Source organism: Cervus canadensis, chromosome 22 (assembly GCF_019320065.1).
Source record: "Cervus canadensis isolate Bull #8, Minnesota chromosome 22, ASM1932006v1, whole genome shotgun sequence".
Lineage (NCBI taxonomy): Eukaryota > Metazoa > Chordata > Mammalia > Artiodactyla > Cervidae > Cervus > Cervus canadensis.
Window position 1 is genome coordinate 17,472,493 of NC_057407.1, and position 21,931 is coordinate 17,494,423.

Here is a 21,931-nt window from a genome sequence, read left to right on the forward strand (position 1 = left end):
ATAGCTTTCCTCCCAAGGTGCAATCATCTTTTAACTTCATGGCTGCAGTCACCATCTGCAGTGATTTTGGAGCCCTAGAAAATAAAATCTGTCACTGTTTCTGTGTTTTCCCCATGTATTTGTCATGAAGTGTTGAGTCTGGATGTCATATCTTAGTTTTTTGAATGTTGAGTTTTCAGCCAGCTTTTTCATTCTCGTCTTTCACCTTTATCAAGAGGCTTTTCAGCTCCTCTTCTGCCGTTAGGGTGGAATCATCTGCATATCTGAGGCTGATATTTCTCCCGGCAATCTTGATTCCAGCTGTGATTCATCCAGCCTGGCATTTTACATGATGTACTCTGCATCGAAGTTCAATAAACAGGGTGACAATCTACAGCCTTGATGTACTCCTTTCCAAATTTTGAACCAGTCTGTTGTTCCATGTCCGGTTCTGACTGTTGCTTTTTGACCTGCATACAGGTTTCTGAGGAGGCAGATAAGATGGTCTGGTAATCCAATCTCTTTGTACTACCAAATTCACTGAAGGGAAATATGGGTCCTTGGTGCTTTGTTGAGGGTTGGTTTGGGGTTGTTCATTTGAATTAAAAAGTCTAATTGAGGGCCAGCTATTGTACAGGGAAATCAGTTGTCTCCTGGCCAGTCATGCAGGGTTTATGTTGAGAAACATGTACACATACACACACATCACCTTATTCATCTTGTTAGCAAGGCATAGTAATCACTGCACTGTAACCATCTTCCCACCTTAAACCACTCCGTAAATAAGCTTTTTAATGTCCATGCAGAAGTCACTTGGACCGGAAATCAAGAGGCCTGCATCCTGGCCCCAGCTTTCTCATTAGCAGCAGCCTCTCCACTCTATGGTCCTCAGGGTCCTGACTGATAACGTAAGAGGTGGAGGTGGGGAGAGTGGACCAGATAGCATCCAGTGTTCTCTTCTAGCTCTAAAATCCCAAGAGTCCTGTGAACAGGTCAGATAGTAGTTGGGCTCCAGGATGGAGTGGAAGAGGGAGAGAGGGTTTGGACAGGAGGGGAGAGTGGGAGGGAAGGTGAGATTATATTCAGAACAAGGGCAGGGTGCTTCAGAAAGGCTGCAGTTTGCTGTAACATACCAGCTACAGCTGGGGGGAATCTGGAGCCCAGTTGTGGAACTAGAGGAGCGGTTTGTATTTCCTGCAGTCACTTCATGGGGCTGAGATCTAGGGGGTCAAAGGCTGCACACAGTGGGGGCAGCTGGTGTTTTCTGAGCTGAGAAGTCTGAACTCTGTGGGGAGCATCAGGTGGACTTGAAGGCATCACTCTGCGTTTCCTGCCTGGGGCTTGTTTGTCAGCGTCTAGAGAGCATGCAGTTTCCCCCATGCGTCAGTCAGTGCTGATGAAATGGAGGACAGATGCTTTCCTTTTCATGGATTTCATATGCTCATGAGCGAGTGTCTACACCCATTGCGCATGCATTCAACCCTTGCTACTGTGGTGTAGTCGCTCAGTCATGGCCGACTCTTTGCTACCCCATGGACTGTAGCCTGCCAGGCTTCTCTGTCTATGGGATTTCCCAGGTAAGAGTACTGGAGTGGGTTGCCATTTCCTTTTCCGGGGGAATCTTCTCAACCCAAGATCGAACCCACATCTCCTGGTTGGCAGGCAGACTGTTTACTACTGAGCCATTTAGGAAGCCCATTGAACCCTTAGTTAGTTCTTACTTCATCAGATATTTGTTGAGCACCTGCTTGTGACAGGTGCTATGACTGCAGCACCAAGCAGGGAATAGTCTCCTAGCCCAGCTCCTACCCCAGGGCACTTCTGTAGGGAGATTGACGGGTAAAGACTGTGCCAGGTTAAAGACGTGATAGCACCTCGAGGGTGGGGGTCCAGGTGGAGATGACCCAGCTCTGAAGGTGGAGGAAGGCTTCCCAGAAGAGGTGACACCCGCGTGGAGACCTGAGGTGAGTAGAAGTTAGCTAGGCCAAGAGGCAAGGGCCAGTACTCCAGGAGAGAAAGAAGTAAATATTTCTCTATGGCCGTGGGCTCTGCCATGTTTAAGATATTTCTTTCTAAAGCCAACGATCACAGTCTCGTGGAAGACTAGTAGGACAGAATGCCATAGGAGAGGGCCGTGTGGAGCACTGGAGTGTACAGAGGAGGGAAGAAGGGAGGAAGCCCTGGCTAGGGGAGCAGCAAGTTTGCATTGAGCCTCAAAGGTTGGATGGGCAGGAATAGAGAATGCTGAGGATTAGGGTAGGCCAGTCTTCAGGGGCCGTGGCATGTGTACTCTCGGTGACAGGAGTGTGAGGCTCACACATTATTGAGCGGTGGGGATGGGGGGAGGGGGGCTAAAGACAGAAGGGTGACGTAGAGCCAGAGCTAGGTTGAACACTGTGAGGTTTAGAAGCTTGGTCCTGATTGGTAAGGACATGGGGCGCCAACAAAGGTTCTAAGCAGAAGATGTTTAGAATTGAGATATGTTACCTGAATCTGGGGAGGGAAGGGATGAATATTGGGAGCATGGTGGTTGTATGGCTTACTTGAGAATAAATGATAGTTCAGAGGAAAGAAAATGTCCTGTTTATAATTTCCTGATCCCAAAGATAAAAAAGAAGAAAAAAAAAAAGCTAATTTCTAATTCTTAATTTGTCAGTAACGAATCTTAACATCTTCCATTTGCTCACAGCTACTTCCCCCATTCCAAAAACAATGTGCAATGCCCAGTAGCATACAGTAAACTTGGTGGAATAATGAGATTGTAGGGGATTATGAGTCACTGTTAGTTCTGAACCAACTGTCCCTTAAAGTCTCTGAGAATGACAGTGTATCGTATTTAGAAAATTATTTTTCATAATCCTTCTCAATGTTGTCATGATTTTCATGTAAAAGAATATCTTTTGAAGTAGCTTACATTCAAGTTATTTTGGAAATGCTGAAAGCCTTTTATATCGGTATTACTTACAGAAAAATTTCAGAGCTTCCAGTGTTGGTTATGAAAATTCGTCTGCTGCCGCCACACCCAACCTCCCCAAATGGTTGTCACGTTGGAGTAGTTAAAGCAAATGTCAACGGAGTCTGTTCTGTATCTGTCATCTCATGTTCTTTTAGGTGCAGACAGCACTGACACTTTGCATATTGAGTCAATAAGATTGTTTTCTTCCCCAAATCTCTTAATTGATAATGTACTCTACAATATATCAAAATAATATTGTCTGCCAAGCTCTAGGCATAGTGGTTCCAGACTAGGTCATTTCAACACATGGAAAGTGTTTCTGCTGAATCCCTGGTGCCTGGGATGTGACTGATGCTTGGCAGAAGTGCAGTTCCACAGTGGATTTGCAGGATTGCTGTTTGCTTTCAGGGATCCGACGTGGCTTTCATTCACTCACTACATTGAGGGGGAAAACAGCAAATTACAGATGTTGCTTTTTTCAGGAAATGTAAAAGCACAGTTATTCTGATGATTTTTTCATACAGTGAACTTTAAAGAATTTCCTCTTTTCATTGTCTTCGTAGAAGGGGGAAACGTTCTCATGATAAACACAAAGAGAAGGATGGATATTTTTTTTTCCAGTAAGCAGATGTACAGTGGTTTCCCACAACAGAACTATGTTGTTGCTGTGCATGGATGTTTTTCTAAAACACTGGCTTGTATTTCCAATATATATATATTTAAGGCTAATCGCTTCTTTGTTGGTGAAAGCTATAATTTCATGAGGAATGAAGATGGGATAAATACCACTTGAAGCAATGTTTAATGCTATTCCAGGGTGACCTTAGGACACATTTTGAGTTTTGTGCTCCAGTTGTTGTCTGGTTCATATATTGAATTCTTGCTTAAGACAACTAGTTTGCATATTTTAGATCTTCCAGTTTAATTATTCTGGTACTAATTACTTTCTTTAATAAACTTTTGATTGTAGAATAATTTTAGATTTACAGAAAAAAAAAATGGCAGTGGTAGTATAGAATTTCCATATACGCCCTCACCCAATCCCCTAATGTTAACATCTTATATAAGCATGATACATTTATATCAAAACTAAAAAGTTAGCATTCACACTTTACTATTAATTATAGTTGTATTCAGATTTCATTAAATGTTTCATTAATGTTGTTATTCTGTTCCAGGATCCAATCTAGAGTCCCATGTTTTATTTACTCTGTGTTCATTTTTTTATAATTAAATTTTTAAAGAAGGTCATAGGGACTTCCCTGGTGGTCCAGTGGTTAAGGCTCCATGCTCCCAATGCAGGGGGCCCGGGTTCGATCCCTGGACAGGGAACTAAATCCTGCATGCTGCAACTAATACCCAGTGTAGCCAAATTATAATGAAGAATTAATTAAAAATAATAATACAGAAGGTCATAGACCATAGGAGTTTCACTTGCAAGAATAACATCTGAAGTGTATGGCACTTTCCTGATATGTTTGTCTAATACATTTGCAAAATATCTTTGCAGAGATTGCCTTACAACATGTTTCCATGTTCTTCCGGTCAGAGCCAAAGTGGGAGGTGGTAGAACCATTGAAAGACATAGGTGAGAAACTGGTGTGCCCATTGTGTTAAAAGAAGGATCACAGAACTGGGTTCTTTGTCATGCTTTCTTATAAGTATCCCAAAAAAGCTTTTATGCAGGTGAAATGCGTAAGAAATGCAGGTGATATCTTTTTTTGTCTGTTTCCATACTATTTGAGGATTCAGTCCTTAACTTTTATTAGTAAATGAATCTTGGTTACAGACGCATCTGGGGATTTGGATGGTGGTAACTAAGTTTCAGAACCATCATTCATTCCTCTCTTATCTTTTCCATTAAATCTAAACTGAAGTGCTGTTTTCCTTTTTCCATGAGTAATTTCTTTTATTTTTTTATTTATTTTAGTTCAGCTTTTACCATTTCAGTATTACCAAGTGGTTTCTTACAGTTTCCTATATAGCTATGAATAATATTTCTGAACTTAATTTTTATTAATTATTTGGTCAGTAAAACAGAATCTGTTGGTGTTAGATCATGTAGCTATAAACACATCTCCTTTTATGACAGGTTGGAGGATAAGGAAGAAATATTTCTTGATGAAGATTAAAAATCAACCAAAGGAACGGCTAGTGTTAAGCTGGGTAAGCTAATTTTGTTTTGTTTTGCTTTAGACTAATTTCAGGGACTTCAGGTGGGTTTATGAAAGCAAGAGAACTGACAAGAGAACTACAAAATTGTACTGTGCTGCCGAGAGATGTAAAGTCATACATCAAAGAGTCATACATCAAAGAGTCATTTTAAGTCACTTTGTTTATGCATGTGGTAATATCAGTGTGACTACATTTCAACAGCTAGTAAACATTTGGAAAGAAACACTAACAGCTTAAAATAGTTTTCTTGGACCTCTTTAGGACTGACACTTTGGCAGTTTGTTTTAAAAAAAATGCTTGGGCATTATTTTTGTTTTATCTATCACTTTGGGAGCTCTAGTGATACATTTGGTTAATAGAATTAAGTAACATTATAGTTAGGTGCTATTATTTGTATGTTTATATACTCCAGAAAGGCCATGAGGCAACACAAATTACTATGGTTTTCGTCTTTGGTTTATAGTCATGTATTTGGACAGATTTTTTTAAAAAAGGAAAGGCTTGTGAGGAATTTTTCTTCTGATGACCAAAACAGCACCCTGATATTTCCTCCCATGTTTGCAGGCTGACCTTGGTCCTGACAAGTATCTGTCAGATAAAGATTTTCAGTGTCTAATCAAACTTCTGCCTTCCTGTTTGGTGAGTACGAGTCCTTCTGTTATTCTTGATGCCGATGACAGATTCACAATGTTTTCTTGTGGTTGGGTGACCATGGACAGGAGAGCTGGAAACACTCTCCAGGCTTGAGAATGGAGAGGTAGAGTGGATTTCTCTTCAGACTGGAAGTGCTCAGGGCTACTCCCACAGACCATTGGCCATTTAAATGACATTCATGACTTCCAGACCACCCATGAAATGTGGTAATTTATTTAATTTTTAGTATTCATTTGGCCACACCACGTGGTATGCAGGATCCCTACCAGGAATCTAACCCTCACCCCTTGCCGTGGAAACACAGAGTCTTAACCACTGTATTGTCAGGGAAGCCCAAAATATTGTTTTTGTGTTTTAAGCAAATATCAGAATAGGAAAGCACCCACTTCTCTGAGCCTCTTGTTCTTGGTGAGGATGTTTATTATCAATGAGTTGAGAGACCTGTTTCCAGCCTGAGGAAGCAGAACTGATGCAGATTTAGATTAACTGGAATTCTAATCCAAGGCTTTCAGTGGTAAGAACCTCATGAATGTCTTTCAAAATATATGCAGATATTCTTAAGGAAAAGACTAACCTGGCCAGAGAAAATTGAGTTAGTGTTGATATTTGTTTTTTGAAGAGAATGTCTTGTCAAGCTAGCAAGACCAAGCGTTTAATGAGGTGTGATACCTGGCGGAGAAAAATATTGTGGTCTTTGAGTCTGATAGGTTGTGTCACACAGGCTGTGAGTGCTCAATCCTAATTTTTTTTTCTTGGATATGCTTTTTTTTTTTTTTTCATTTATTGGATATGCTTTTTTAAAAAAGAAGATAGTGCAAGGCTAGTGGTGCATATTAATTGCAGAAAGTCAGAAAGCACCAATAGGCAAAAATAAAATAAAATTTGCCCATAGTTCCAAATAACCTGAAGTATGGGCCAAAGTGTCATGTCCAATTGTTACTTCTCTAGAATTTTATGGTATTTTTTTTTTTTTTTGGCTGTGCCTTGTGTCTTGTGGGCTCTTAGTTACCCGAACGGGAATTGAATCAAGGCCACAGTAATGAAAGCCCAGAATCCTAACCACTAGGCCCACCAAGGAACTCTCTTACATGATTATTTTTGAAAAAAATCATATAGATACTGTTCTAAAGCTTGATTTTTGTTGTTGTTAGTGGTATACCCATGAACATCTTTTGTTGTTAATAAATACAGTATAATACATCATTATTGCTACTGCTGCTGCTAAGTCACTTCAGTTGTGTCTGACTCTGTGCGACCCCATAGACGGCAGCCCACCAGGCTCCCCCATCCCTGGGATTCTCCAGGCAAGAACACTGGAGTGGGCTGCCATTTCCTTCTCCAATGCATGAAAGTGAAAAGTGAAAGTGAAGTTGCTCAGTCATGTCCGACTCTTCGCGACCCCATGGACTGCAGCCCACCAGGCTCCTCTGCCCATGGGATTTTCCAGGCAAGAGTACTGGAGCGGGTTGCCATTGCCTTCTACTGACTGCATAAAATTATCATTGGCCATACCTCAGTTCACTCAGCTAATCCACTAGACATGTGGATCACTTCTAGTTTTTTGCTCTTATTTTTTTAAAAAATGCCATGGTGAACAATTTTAGCTGAACATTTGTACCCATCCTTAGTTATTTTTATAAGATAACTAGAACTAATTAATAAGCAACTGTAGGGAGGGTTTTTTTTTTTTTGAGACTATATAAGTAGTATAGTCTTTATCAAATCCACTAGTTGTAGCATTCATAGAGATGTTTTAACGCCATCATTTCTCTTATATTTACTGGTTGGCATTCTACTCTAAGGAAGAGCTTCATGTTCTCTTTTCTTTATCTGTTTATGTCAGTATGGATTCCAAGGATTTTTAGTTTATTCATTGGGTTTCTTTTTGAGGTGATGAAAATGTTCTAAAATTAGACTGTGTGATAGTCACACAGCTCTGAATATATTGAAAACCACTGAGTTGTATACTTTAAACAGGTGAATTATATTGGGATGTGAATTGTATTTCAGTAAAGCCATGAAAATATCCACAGCAATCGCTTTGTTGTGATGATCAGGAGGAACTTCATGATCAATTTTCTGTATTTCCTTGGGCACCCTCTTCCATCCCCCTGCCCATCAAGTCCTCACACAATCCAGCTCCCAAGGGTTTGAGTCTTCCTGGTACTCCTTTGAGCTCATGGCCATTGTAATACTTGAAGTCAGTTGGTCCATGTATCCACAGTTCCAGGTCACATGAGGACTTTTCTTTCAGTCATTAAATAATTGGTCTTACTCCCCACCCTGCTTTGTTGACATCCGTGTCCGCCCCTCAGGAGGGCAGTGTCACTCATCACACTGCACAGTCCAGCAGAGGGACAGGAAGACGCACGCTCACTGCCCTGGAAAAGGGCCAAGATGCCGAAAGACGCTGCCATTGCTTGTTTTCTGGCTGTCATGCTCCCTGGCTTATCACTAGACAGCAGTGTGGAGTGTTAGGCAGCAATGTGAGGGGAGACACATTTGTCCTGGTTTCCACTTGGCTGCTCTCGAATTTGGCTGGTTTTTTTTTTTTTTCGCCAGTTTACAGAGGCAGAATATTAAAACCACCTTTCCCAAAACTCAGACCTTCCCTCTGTTGCACCACACTGTCGCTTGAACTATGAGACCACATTAAAGCAGATACCTTACCTTGGAGAGCTTAACTTCTAGCCACTTTGCTTAATCACTGTAGTTTGCCTTCCTTCTCCCGTCTAAAAAATGAGTTAGTAATTGATCATCTGATGACTTGAAAATACCATGTGTTCAGGGAATGTTCTGCATTTATGTGCAGTTAAACTATCAAACTGGCACTTGATTCTAGATCTAAAAGGAACCTAGATGCTGATGCAGATTAAATGTGAATTTCTTTTTTTTTGTTTTGGCAGCACCCTTACATCTATCGTGTTACCTTTGCCACAGCCAACGAATCCTCAGCATTGCTAATTAGAATGTTTAATGAAAAAGGAACCTTGAAGGACCTGATCTACAAGGTACTGGAGGTGCAAGTTCCTGGTCATCAAAAGCTCTCAAGTCCCTCAAGAACCTGTTACTGATACTTGATCCCTAAGCTTCTAGACGCTAGGCCCCGAGGATTTAATTTTAATTTTATTTGGAATTTATATTTATTTTAGCAATAGAAACTACCCAATTTGGCTAAAGAGCATTCCTTTACCCACACGAGAAAAGGTTGAACATTTCATGATTATATCCACTAGATTGTAGGCTGCTCTTAGGTCAGTTTTAAAGTTTAAATTTTTTGTTAAAGGAATACTGAGAAGCTTTACAAACACACTCATAGAAAAAGAGATCAGATTTGTGGTTAACAGAGGTAGGAGAGGATATTTAAGGGAAATTAGATGAAGACAGTTAAACGGGTAAGATGGGTAAATACTAGAGGTGTAAAACACAACATAATAAATATCATTAACACTGCATGCTTGCTAAGTCACTTCAGCTGTATCTGTTTCTATGCTACCTTGTGGACTGTAGCCCACCAGGCTCTTTTGTCCATGGGATTCTCTAGGCAGGGATACTGGAGTGGGTTGCCATGCCTTCCTCCAGGGGATCTTCCCAACCCAGGGATTGAATCCATGTTTCTTATGTCTCCTGCAGTGGCAGGTGGGTTCTTTACCACTAGTTCCACCTGGGAAACCCATAATTAACACTGCTATGTGATTTTTTTTTTTTTTTTTAAAGCAATACTGAAGAATTCTAACAGTATACAAGACTTTGGGGTCTGCTAAAGTGAAGACCAGGAACATCTTCACTGGACTAGAAAAAGGCTGGAACCCTGGTCAGCCTCTTTCTATTAACTGTGCAGGCTTCTGTATTTAACAGCCCATGTCCTGCCAGCTGGACTCATCTGATGCCCCCAGCCTCTTAATGTGTCCTGTATGTTCAAGGAGGCCATGTGCGTGTAGAGTTCAACCCCTCTACTGCCTTCTTATGTGCTCTTTGTTTCTTTCCAAAGGCAAAACCGAAAGACCCATTCCTGAAGAAGTACTGCAACCCTAAGAAGGTTCAAGGCCTCGAACTCCAGCAAATAAAAACATATGGGCGGCAAGTATTAGAGGTAAGAAGTATCTGACTTTTGTTTAAGTTGCATTGGAATTTCACCCAGCATCACGTATTCTTTTGGGAACATTTTCAGGCAATATCTAAAATAGTTGAAATTATCTGGTCACATACAAACTGGTGGCACTGTCATATTTTATCCCCAGAAGCAAATATTTGAGACTAAAGCAGTAATCTAGACCAACACAGTTCCAAAAGCTTAGCTATTGGAAATTCCTAAACTAGTATGTGATTTTTAAGAACTTTATTGTGTGAATACCAAGTTTTGTGTTATTTCTGGTTGATTTATCTTTGTGCCAAGATTCTTGCTTTTGTTATATCCTATACATAACCATATGGCTCCCTTACAGAAGTGAAACTAACGTGAAAAAGCCTTTCCCACATCACTCTCTAGAGCAGCATTCACCAAACTTCTTGGATTATGCAAACCTATCAGTGAAAACAATTTAAGCATAAACACTCCCATGTTATATATGTTTAATTTATATACATATATATTATATATATTCTATTATTAATGTATTTTGTCCAGTATAAGTTAAGAAAGAATGAGAGTAAAAACAAAACAGACAGGGGACTTCAGTGATGGTTCAGTGGTTAAGACTCTACTTCCAACTCAAGGGGTGGCAGGTTCGATCCCTGGCCCAGTAACTAAGATCCCACATGCCACATGGCATGGCCAAAAAATTTAAAAATAAATAAATGAAAAACAAAAGACAGAAAAGCTGTAATACTTTTCTTCCGGTTCTCAACGGATTATCTCGGGCACCTGCTTCAGCAGGGCACTGCTGTGGTTCACCAGGTCTTTGCAGGGCTGTATCCAGTCTGTGTCACTGGCTGAACCACTGTTTATGAAATGGCAACTGAAAAGTTTGCTTCTTTTTGTGGGAGACTGTCATGTGTTTCTATTAATAAACAGCCAAATATATTCTGAGGTGAGACAGGACTAGAGATGTTTTCAGCTCAACCCCTCTTCCTGAATAATTGGCAGAAGCCCTGGCAGGATAGCTTTATTCATCTGTGCGGAAGGATCTTTGCCCTGAAGAGAGCTGGGTTGTGGTGCTTGGGTAGAGAAAGTGCTCACGGTAGAGGCTTTTGGCATCAGAGCTGTTAACCCGAGCAGGTGCAGGCTGCTTCTCTGTTCTTTGGAAATGAGGAGCTTTGCTTGGCGTGTCCACAGCTGGAAAGCACTCAGCGTCTGTCTCTGTTCCAAAGAAATACACAGACATGTACTCTTTCTTTAGGAATCTCCCCGGTGACTGGTTTGATCTTATTTCAAAATACATTGACTGAAAAAGCAAAGCTTAACCTGTCCCGTATCGAATGAGTTGGAGGGGAGTATAACCACTACATTCTTTTCCATAGGTCTTAAAGTTTCTACATGACAAGGGATTCCCTTATGGGCATCTTCACGCTTCCAACGTGATGCTGGATGGGGATACCTGCCGGCTGCTGGACCTGGAGAATTCCTTGTTGGGCCTTCCTTCCTTCTACCGATCATATTTCTCACAGTTCAGGAAGATCAATGTAAGTTGGTGAAAGTGATGAAACAGCAGGCTTATTTTTAGGTGTAAGTTATCCCCGTGGCAGGATGCATGATCTGTCCCTGTAAGAAATGTGTTCTAAGCAGGGGTGGGTATGGTTGGGGCAGGCAGGCCTGTTGGCCCTGTCTCTCCCACGGCACTGCTGGATCTGAGGCTGGTTGAGCAGGGCCAAGGAAGGGTAGAACCTCTGACTGCACCACCGTGAAGGGTAGGACCAAGACTTTTGGTCAAAATGATGCTTTGTGAGCTTTTACAAAAGGCCTCGAGTGGTCACTACCAGTTGTGGATGGGGTTGCCCCTGGGCCATGTTTCTTAGTGGAAGCCCAGGGCTAGGGATTCACAAAGCCAAAGCCCTCTGCCGTCTTTTCTTCTGCAGACTTTGGAGAGTGTGGACGTCCACTGCTTTGGCCACTTACTATATGAAATGACTTACGGACGACCGCCTGACTCAGTGCCTGTAGACTCCTTCCCTCCTGCACCGTCCATGGCTGTGGGTCAGTATGGGGTTTGTAAGGGTCTTCTGGGCCCTGGTCATGCTCGGAGCTTCTCACCGCCTTTTCCAGAGTTCAGGGAAGGACCAGAGGAAGTTACCGTGCTCCATAGCCAGGAAGTCTTACCAGGAAGTAGAAGTTACGGGAGTAACTTCCTTAAATGTATTTCACTGAAAATTCAGATCGCTCGTCTGTTTGTCAGGCTGTCTGAAATCTCAGAGCCCTTCTGTAACATGCATCAGAGTTTTGGAAGCAAGAGAATGTGAAGAGAAGTATGGCCAGACCTAGTGAGAGGTAGAAGCAGAAGCTAGGAGCAGACAACTTGCATGCAGTCTTGTGGACTCAGGCAGAGTCGGGAGGTATCCCAAGGCTGGAGGGGGACCTGTGAGGACAGCCACAGGCCGGACACCCAGCAGAGGACAGCCCGCCAGGCCCAGAGCTAGGAAAGGTGGGCAGGAAACCCTGGATCCAGGAGTTCTCCCAGCACCACTGAGGGGCTCCCGTAGGAAGGAGGGATGTCAGGGCTGATGCAGAGTCACCCAGGGACCCTTTCCTCCCCTCGACAGCCAGCTTACACCCCCCTGGGGCAGGGGTGGCGAGGGCAGGGCAGCTCTTAGAACATCGCGCCTTCCATGCGTTCGGGTCAACCTCCACCAGCGTCTGTTTTGTGTTGTGAGATGGTTCCAGAGAACAGGCCTGGAGACTACTTTGGGTTGAGTTTGAACAGCTGAAACGGAACAGTGACCTGCAAGTAAAAAAAAAAAAAAAATCTGGCTGCTTTTGTAAATAAAGTATGTAGGAGGATGTACATAGTTTGTATGCAAATATTAAATACCAATTTGTATAAGAGACTTGAGCATCTGCAGATTTGGGTATCTTTAGGGAAGGAGAGGTTCCTGAACCAGTGTCCCAAGGAGACTGAGGGATGACTATATGTAATAAACGATAATTGTGAAAACTTGCTCCATATGAAATGTCTTTTTCATTTGTGATCATTTTTTTTTTTCTGGTATAACCAAGTACTATATTAAGTTTAGAAGTTTGCCTCAGTTTCCTTGGATGTATCTCTTTACATAAAGTAAGAATTCATTTGGATATGTGAAGAATTAAATGTGTGTATTTGTGTGGGTAAAAAGCATAATGTTAATAATAGTTATTTCTGAGTGGTCAAATTATGAATGAAAAACAAAAATCTGGCTGCTTTTGTTTACACCGTCCAAGATGTTGGATGGTGAGATACCAACAGTTGGCACTTCGTATGTTGGTTTTGACTAAAAGCAGGCAAGCAGAGACATGTCTTTCAAGTTGAGAATTTTACTCATGTGTGGTGTTTACTTCTCTTTTAAGAGAGCAAACACATTTATGAATGATATCTTGAGTCCTTCCTCCAATTATCTGTGCAATATACTTAGCTTTCTGTCAGCATGTGGTTCCTGAACCTTTTTTTTTTTTTTTGAGTCATCGGGAGTTGTCAGCATTTCCAGCAACCCCCCTTCCCCCTCCACCCCCTGCCACCACGTATGCCATCTGTCTGTGCGTGAAGAGTTTTGACACTGTCCTGATGAGCCCGCAGACAGTTGTTGAGAAGTGGTGTCAAACTTTTCATCACCAAGTGGGTTTGCCAGCATGTTCTGTGGAACTAAAACGTGTATCTGTTCATTTCAAGTGGCCGTGTTGGAGTCCACGCTGTCTTGTGAAGCCTGTAAAAATGGCATGCCCACCGTCTCCCGGCTCTTGCAGATGCCGTAAGTCAATCCCACGCCTTGGCTGTAACCTTCCTAACCGTGTCGAGCCCTGTACCACTGGCCCAAGTGTCCAGTCCCAGTAGAGACTCATCTGCGGTCCCCATAGAGTCTCTGTGGCCTGCTTGCCAGTGGTCACTGGCCACGTGACATCCTGACCTTTCCTCGTGACCCCTATGCACCGTAGTCTGACTGCTCTCTCTTCACACCCGTGTCGTCTTCACGTGTGTCCTCGTGTATGTCTCTCCCTGTCATTGTGTACATGGACACATGACAGCCGCCCGCTTGGGAGGTACTGCAGGGGGGCAGCCCTGTTTCCATTCATCACGTGGCCCCCAGCGGTGGCTGCATCGTAGTCACTGGTCAGGCAGGGTCTGGCCTCCAGGAGGAGGGCTGCCTGGCTTCGGCCTCCCCTGCACGTGTTTATTCATCTCCTCACTGGGTAGCGTATATCTGATGTCTGACATGTACCAGGCCCTGTGCTGGGGCTTAGAGATGAATGGTCAATTGAGGCGGCTCAGATAGTGCTTTGGGGTCTTTTTTTAAGGTGCATGTTCTGTTCCTTCACGGAAAGGCAGCAGGATAGTTCAGAGGCTTGTGTCTAACTTTAGACAGACCTGGGTGTGGGCACAGCTTTAGCGCTTTGTCCAGATGACCTTGGGCAGGTTTCCTAACCTCTGGAAGCTGAGTTTCCTCCTCTATAATTGGGGATAATAATAGTCTCCACCTCAGAGGGCTGGTGGGAGGATTTATTGAGATGATTCCTAGTACAGACCCAGTTACTTAAGAAGTGCTTACTAAATGCTATTTACACAGCTTCTATTTTGTGCTCTGAGATGTACCCAATGCTCTGTGAGCAGATGTATTTGGGAAACAATTACATGGGGAAATGAGGAAGGACAACTTGAAGTACATACAACCCGAGTTCAGGGGAGGCAGTGTAACTTCAGATTCCTGTGTCCCAGGGGGTCTGTCCCAGTCTGAGGCCTGGGGAGGATGCGCTGTACAGAGCAGCCAAGCCCCTGCCCCGTGAATGTGACTTTTCAATGTTTCACTGACGCTGGAGCATCCCTCTGTGAACCAGGCACAATCAGCAACAGTGCAAACGTGGGAAAATCATTCTAGTCATTTTCACCATTCACTTATAGAACACATGCCTTTGTAGTTAGGAAACAGCCTCTATCCATGTCAGTTTACTTGGGTTTGTATTTGCACCCCCTGCTCCAAAGTGCTTGCATTTTCCTCCCAGCCTTCCAGTTCTAAAGCAAATCCAATTTTTTTTTTCCTTCACTTAAGTCTTTCTACCCTGTGGGCTTCAGCCTGGGATAGCATTTGGCGAGGTGTGAATTCTGCTTAGTTAAAAACGTGTTGTCTGGGAAGTAAGTCAACCCCTTGGCCTTGAAGGGGAGAGTTTTGTCTCCATCTCTAGGCCGCCCAGGGAGCGCTGTGGGGAAACGTTAACCCTGTCTCTTCTACTTGAGATGTAGTTACCCTTTTTCAAAAGGGGGGACAGTTCAAGGAAAGACTTATGCAGAACCATTTGGGCAGTGCCCAAACAACTAGTCAGAACAGTTCAGAATTCCTCACACTATTCTTTTTAATAGCATACTTTCAAGGAGAGAATTGATATTCTCCAAAAGCTGCTGTTTCTTCTTGAGAGAGCATGAGAAGCACTGCTTTTCCTTAAAAGAAGATTATTTTCTCTTGTTGGATTCCAATCAAAGCAATTCCTTTTTACTTACTCGCACATTTTTATTATATTGAGCTTTAGAATAAATTTTATCCTCCTCTGGGACAAAAAAAAAAAAAGGAAAATCAATCGTTCTGTTTAGAAATATCTGCTGCATATATTAATTGCAGTATAATATAAACAATGGGCTTCTGTGGTGGCTCAGGGCTAAAGAGTGCCCGCAGTCCTGGGGCCTCGGGCGTGGCAGGAGATGGCAGCCCACTCCAGTACTCTTGCCTGGGAAATCCCATGGACAGAGGAGCCTGGTGGACTATAGTCCATGAAGCCACAGAGTTGGGACAAGTCTGAGTGACTAACACTTTGACTTTTCATAACCATAAGTAACTTACAAATTTCTTTTCAAAATGCGAATTAATTTACATGAGATGACTGTTGGCCCTCTGTGGGGAAGTCACTTCCCCTACAAAGCTGACCCAGTCCTCCTGCTGAGCTCGGAAATAATGGGGAGTTGGGGTTCCTGGAGGTCACTCTGGGTGGCCTGGAAACTCCTTTGAGTTTATTGATAAACCTGAGGTGGTAGGTTGGACCGGGGCTGGGGGACGATGTGGGGGTTGGGAGGGACTTAATGGGCTAAAAATGTCTTATTCTGCTCTGGTTCTGTTCTGAAAGTACACCTTAATTAAGAAAGATATTTCTGTTTCTTTTCTTTACAGATTATTCAGTGATGTTCTGCTCACAACTTCCGAAAAGCCACAGTTTAAGGTAAAACAAATTATACCATTCCTTGGTTTGTGTCATGAATGTTTTCTTGGAAAGTTAGTTTTTTATTCAATAAAGAGAAGATACGGTATTTATAATAGATGTGGAGTGGGAAAACACATGCTCTTATCGATTTTGGGGGACCTAGGTGAGAACAAAGGCTGGACAGCCTCTCTCACAGCTCTAAGGAACGACTGTGAAGAGGCAAGGGAGCAGCCAGGATATAAATGAACTTTTTGCTGAAAATACCACTTGTCAAGCATAAAAAGATTGCTGCTAATCACAAAAGACAGACATCTCCAGTTAATGATTTTGATCGCTTTTTGTATGAATGATGCAGGAATCTGGGGTCACTGAAAATTTTCCTTAGGTGTGCATCTTAACTCTCTAGGGTCTGCTTTCCTGTTTTTCTCCACCCTGAGTTCTTACACCCCCAAGCCCCAGGGGTGAGCAGTTGCAGTGGGTTGCAGCTTAATCCTTGTGAAACAGGAATGGCCAGCAACATTCTTCGTTTTACATAAAGAAAAATTGAAAATAATCTAAATGTTTTACAATCTTGAAGTAGTTTAATAATTTACAGTACATGGATTGAGTGTGTTTTATCTAATGAAAGTGAAATTTACAAAGACATTCTAGTAGCATGGAAAGTGATTATTATTTGGGCTGAGGGGGGAAAGCAGAATATCAAATGCAGTATGTAGGGGCTTCCCTGGCGGTCCATTGGTTAAGGGTCTGCACTTCCAATGCAGGGGCACAGGTTCGATCCCTGGCTGGGAAATTAAGATCCCACATGCTGTGTGGTATGGCCAAAAAAAAAAAAAATAGTGTGAAAAAATACTTCTGTCTAGAATAAGGACTGGAAGCAAGTATCCTGGGAAGTAGCCATGCTATGCAGTGTTGTGGAAACAGCAGGAGCTTTAGAGCTCCCCAAAACCAAGTTGATGCCTTACTTTGCTTTGGTGATAGCCTCTAATCACCTCCCAAAGGTTCTACGACACTTGACTCTTTGGACCAGGTCGTTCTTTACTGCTGGGGCTGCGCTGTGCACTGCGGGATGTTGAGCGGCACCCTGGCCTGTGACCCCACTGGAGGGGAGTGGTGCTCCCTTTCCACCCCCACATTGTGTGGCTATCAAAACTGACTCCAGATGTTGCCAGCTGTCCCCTAGCTAGAGAGGGGAGGAGGGCAAGATCACCCCCATTTGAAAGCCGCTAATGGAGGGGCAAAAACCTGTCCTGTGGGTCTGTGTTTGCTCATGTAGTGTTGGGGAGTAAAACCTGACTGCTGCCAGTGGACTCCTGAGATGACCCAGGACACCTAGTACAGGCCGGGCCCCCCGCAGCGCTCACTTTTAGCATTGTTTTGGAGAGGAGTGTGTTGCGAGTGTGCTCAGTCATGTCTGACTCTTTGCAACCATTTGGACTGGAGCTCTCTAGACCCCTCTGTCCGTGGGATTTCCAACGCAGGAATACTGGAGTGGTCTGCTACTTCCTTCTCCAGAGGATCTTCCTGACCCAGGGATTGAGGCTGTGTCTCTTGCATCTCCTGGATTGCAGGCAGATTCTTTACCACTGAACCAAAGGAAGACCTTTGGGTGGTAGTTCAGTTCAGTTCAGATGCTCAGTTGTGTCCAACTCTTTGCAACTCCATGAACCGCAGCATGCCAGGCCTCCCTGTCCATCATCAGCTCCCAGAGTCCACCCAAACCCATGTCCATTGAGTCGGTGATGTCATCCAATCATCTCATCCTCTGTCGTCCCCTTCTCTTCCTGCCCTCAATCTTTCCCAGCATCAGAGTCTTTTCAAATGCGTCAGCTCTTCGCATCAGGTAGCCAAAGTATTGGAGTTTCAGCTTCAACATCAGTCCTTCCAATGAACACCCAGGACTGATCTCCTTGAGGATTGACTGGTTGGATCTCCTTGCAGTTCAAGGGACTCTCAAGAGTCTTCTCCAGCACCACAGTTCAAAAGTATCAATTCTTCTGCGCTCAGCTCTCTCTATAGTCCAACTCTCACATCCATACATGACCACTGGAAAAACCATAGCCTTGACTAGACAGACCTTTGTTGGCAAAGTAATGTCTCTGCTTTATGCTGTCTGGGTTGGTCATAACTTTCCTTCCAAGGAGTAAGCGTCTTCTAATTTCATGGCTGCAATCACCATCTGCAGTGATTTTGGAGCCCAGAAAAATAAAGTCAATCACTGTTTCCCTATCTATTTGCCATGAAGTGATGGGACCGGATGCCATGATCTTCGTTTTCTGAATGTTGAGCTTTAAGCCAACTTTTTCACTCCCCTTTTTCACTTTCATCAAGAAAGAGAATTACCCTTCATTGGGTGGTAGAATGAAGGATAATTCTCTTTCTCCTTTCTACAGTCCCCACAAACCCATAATCTTAGAATGAAATTAAATTTACTGGGAAAAAAGAAAGAAAACACCAAACAGGGTGGTGTCTGAAGATATTATAGGCAAGGGAGAGTCTTCCTTCTGTCCTATTTTGCCAGTTAGAGGGGGCTTCCCTGGTGGCTCAGATGGTGAAGATTCTGCCTATAGTACAGGAGACCTGGATTTGATCCCTGCATGGGAAGATCCCCTGGAACAGGGCATGGCTACCCACTCTAGTATTCTTGTCTGAAGAATCCCCATGGACAGAGGAGCCTGGTGGGCTAAAGTCTATGGGATCACAAATAGTCAGACACTACTGAGCAACTAAGAACAGCACACAGCAGAAAGAATAGCTTCTTTGGATCTGAAGTTGGAGTGAAAGAAGACTTTTGGAATTCATGTTTTTTTTTTTACCGAAGCTCTTCAGGAAATGCATTCAGCCTTGTAAATATACTCTCCTCAAGTCTAGTAGTCCAGCCCAGGGGTTACCATTAGCCCTTGTTCTTCCCGCAAGCCAGAGTGTCTGTGGTAAAGATACTGTGATCTTAAAAACCATGTTAATCTCTTGTGTGTCTGTTTTCTTTCTGGAAATATACACAAGAGACTGGTGGTGTTAGTTGTCTCCACGGAGGGGAACTAGGTGGGATGCTTTTTTTCTGTGGATATACCCTTTTTATGCCTACTGAATTTTGAACCATATCACTGCATATTACCTACTCAAAGATTTTTTTAAAGTTAAATTTTTAGAATTTGTTGTTCTTGTTCAGTAACTAAGTCATGTCTGACTCTGCAACCCCATGGACTGCAGCATGCCAAGTTCCTCCGTCCTTCACTATCTCCTGGAGTTTGCTCAAATTCATGTCCATTGAGTTGGTGGTGCCAACCAACCATCTTATCCTCTGTTGCCCCCTTTTCCTCCTGACCTCAATCTTTCTCAGCTTCAGAGTCTTTTCCAGTAAGTCGCCCCTTTGCATCAGGTGACCAAAGTACTGGGAGCTTCAGCTTCACCATCAGTCTTTCCATTGAATATTCAGGTTTGATTTCTTTTAGGATTGACTGGTTTGATCTTGCAGTCCAAACGGCTCTCAGCGTCTTCAGCATTGCAATTTGAAAGCATCAGTTCTCTGGCACTCAGCCGTCTTTATGGTCCAACTCTCACATCTGTACATGACTACTGGAAAAACCACGGCTTTGACTCTATATAGACCTTTGTTGGCAAAGTGATGTCTCTGCTTTTTAATACACTGTCTAGGTTTGTCATAGCTTTCCTTCCAAGGAGCAGGTGTCTTTTAATTTCCTGGCTGCAGTCACCATCCACAGTGATTTTGGAGCCCAAGAAAAAAAATCTGTCGCTTCTTCAACTTTTTCCTCTTCTGTTTGCCATAAAGTGATGGGACGGGATGCCATGATCTTAGTTTTTTGAATGTTGAGTTTAAGCCTGCTTTTTCATTCTCCTTTTTCACTCTCTTCTAGAGGCTCTTTAGTTCCTCTTCATTTTTGCCATTAGAGTGGTATTATCTACATATCTGAGCTTGTTGATATTTCTTCTGGCAATCTTGATTCCAGCTTGTGATTAGTCCAGCCTGGCATTTCACATGATGTACTCTGCCTGTAAGTTAAAATAAGCAGGATGACACTATACAGCTTTGTTGTACTCCTTTCCCAATTTTGAACCAGTCCATTGTTTTGTGTCTGGTTGTAACTCTTGCTTCTTGACCCCCATATAGGTTTCTCAGGATTCAGGTAAGATGAACTGGTATTCTCATCTCTTTAAGAATTTTCCAACTTTTGTTGTGATCCACACAGTCAAAGGCTTTAGTGTAGTCAATGAAGCAGAAGCAGATGTTTTTCTGTCATTCCCTTGCTTTTTCTGTAATCCAACAAATGTTGGCAATTTGATCTCTGGTTCCTTTGCCTTTTCTGGAAGTTCTCGGTTCAGGTACTACTAACGTCCAGCTTGAAGGATTTTGAGAATAACCTTACTGGCACTTGAAATGAGCACAGTTGTGCAGTACTTTGAACGTTCTTGGGCATTGCCCTCCTTTGGGATTGCAATGAAAACTGACCTTTTCCAGTCCTGTAGCCAATGCTGAGCTTTCCAAATTTGCTTGCATATTGAGTGTAGCACTTTAACAGCATCATCTTCTAGGCTGTCTCTTTGTTCCATAGGTCTGTTTGTCTTTATGCCAGTATCACACTCTTTTCTGTAGCTTTGCAATAGATTTTTGAAATCAGGGAGTGTGAGGCCTTAGGTTCCAACTTTCTTTTTCAAGATTGTTGTGGTAATTTGGGGTCCCTTGAGAATTGACATACTTGAAATATCCATCATGTTTATGTGTTCATTTAGTAATATACTTCTTGTTGAAAAATGCTAATGAGGTGAGTGGGTTGGGGATAGCAAAAGTCGGCAGGATAGGAGTGAAGTGGACAGCTTGTAAGTGATTTCCTTCCAGGAATCCTCTTTGATGAGCAACCATTTCTTTGTTCAAACCACGACTCGAGAGAACCTCCGGCCAGTTTCCTCTGTGGATTATGTACTTTCTCTTTTTTCAGATCCCCACAAAGTTAAAAGAGGCATTGAGAATTGCCAAAGAATGTATAGAAAAGAGACTGATTGAAGAACAGAAACAGGTAAACTGCTAATAGTTCCTCTTTGCCTTTTGGTGTTTTAGCATCCCCATCCTCTGCTGTGGTGATTGCAGTGATTTACTTTTAACTGATCGTTCATTCCATAAACATGTCTTGCATACCTGCTGTGGACCAGGCTCCATGTTCAGTGCTATGAGACAACTGAATACTAAACAGTCCTACCTGCAGGGAGCTCAGCCTGTGGCAGAAAGAAATGTGTTCACAAAGGATGGTCACTCTTTATGATCAGGGCAGACTGGGTGGTTGGGGGGTCATGCATATTTCATACTCTGATGGTTCTGGGGGCCACACTCATTTTCTCTAAGAGAGGAAAAGGCAGGTGAGGACCTGGGGGCGGATAGGGAACGGTCTTCACCTGCTGGCATCCTCTTCTTCCCTACATCCAGACCCAGTGTGGAGGCAGAGGCTGAGCACGGAAAGCATTTTCATCCAGATAATTTGATTTGGCAAAACATGGTAGAAATTTTCATTAGCGTAGGATATGCTTACATTTGTGGTGAACTGTGTTCTCTTAAAGATCCACCAGCATCGAAGACTGACGAGAGCTCAGTCTCACCATGGATCTGAAGAAGAAAGGAAAAAGAGGAAGATTTTAGCTCGAAAGGTAAGCCCAGTGTCTCTGTGAATTCTTTCTTGTGAATGCTTGACTCCATGTGAAGAAAGTTCTAGGTCAGTGATGTGCGTCTAGTTCTTAACAGATCTCTGTGCTGTATCTTTCTGAAAGCTAAAACTTTACAGATGGCTGGTTAGCTGCTTCTCAACAAAAACCATATAATAGTGTCAGCAGAGAAATGGACCACAGAATTCCCT

General features: G+C 43.0%; 1 protein-coding gene across 9 annotated transcripts in view; it reads left to right on the top strand.

Annotated features, from left to right (window-relative positions):
- The window catches only part of PXK (PX domain containing serine/threonine kinase like), an 80,217-nt gene that overhangs the window by 40,916 nt on the left and 17,370 nt on the right, over nucleotides 1-21,931 (top strand). For all 9 annotated transcript variants that reach the window (XM_043442011.1, XM_043442010.1, XM_043442007.1 and 6 more), the window contains 11 exons: nucleotides 4,446-4,523; nucleotides 5,028-5,101; nucleotides 5,675-5,749; nucleotides 8,671-8,775; nucleotides 9,756-9,857; nucleotides 11,225-11,386; nucleotides 11,780-11,897; nucleotides 13,561-13,639; nucleotides 16,040-16,088; nucleotides 21,026-21,103; nucleotides 21,639-21,725. In XM_043442011.1, the coding sequence (XP_043297946.1) occupies nucleotides 4,446-4,523; nucleotides 5,028-5,101; nucleotides 5,675-5,749; nucleotides 8,671-8,775; nucleotides 9,756-9,857; nucleotides 11,225-11,386; nucleotides 11,780-11,897; nucleotides 13,561-13,639; nucleotides 16,040-16,088; nucleotides 21,026-21,103; nucleotides 21,639-21,725 (1,007 nt within the window). The remainder of the gene's footprint in view (nucleotides 1-4,445; nucleotides 4,524-5,027; nucleotides 5,102-5,674; nucleotides 5,750-8,670; nucleotides 8,776-9,755; nucleotides 9,858-11,224; nucleotides 11,387-11,779; nucleotides 11,898-13,560; nucleotides 13,640-16,039; nucleotides 16,089-21,025; nucleotides 21,104-21,638; nucleotides 21,726-21,931) is intronic.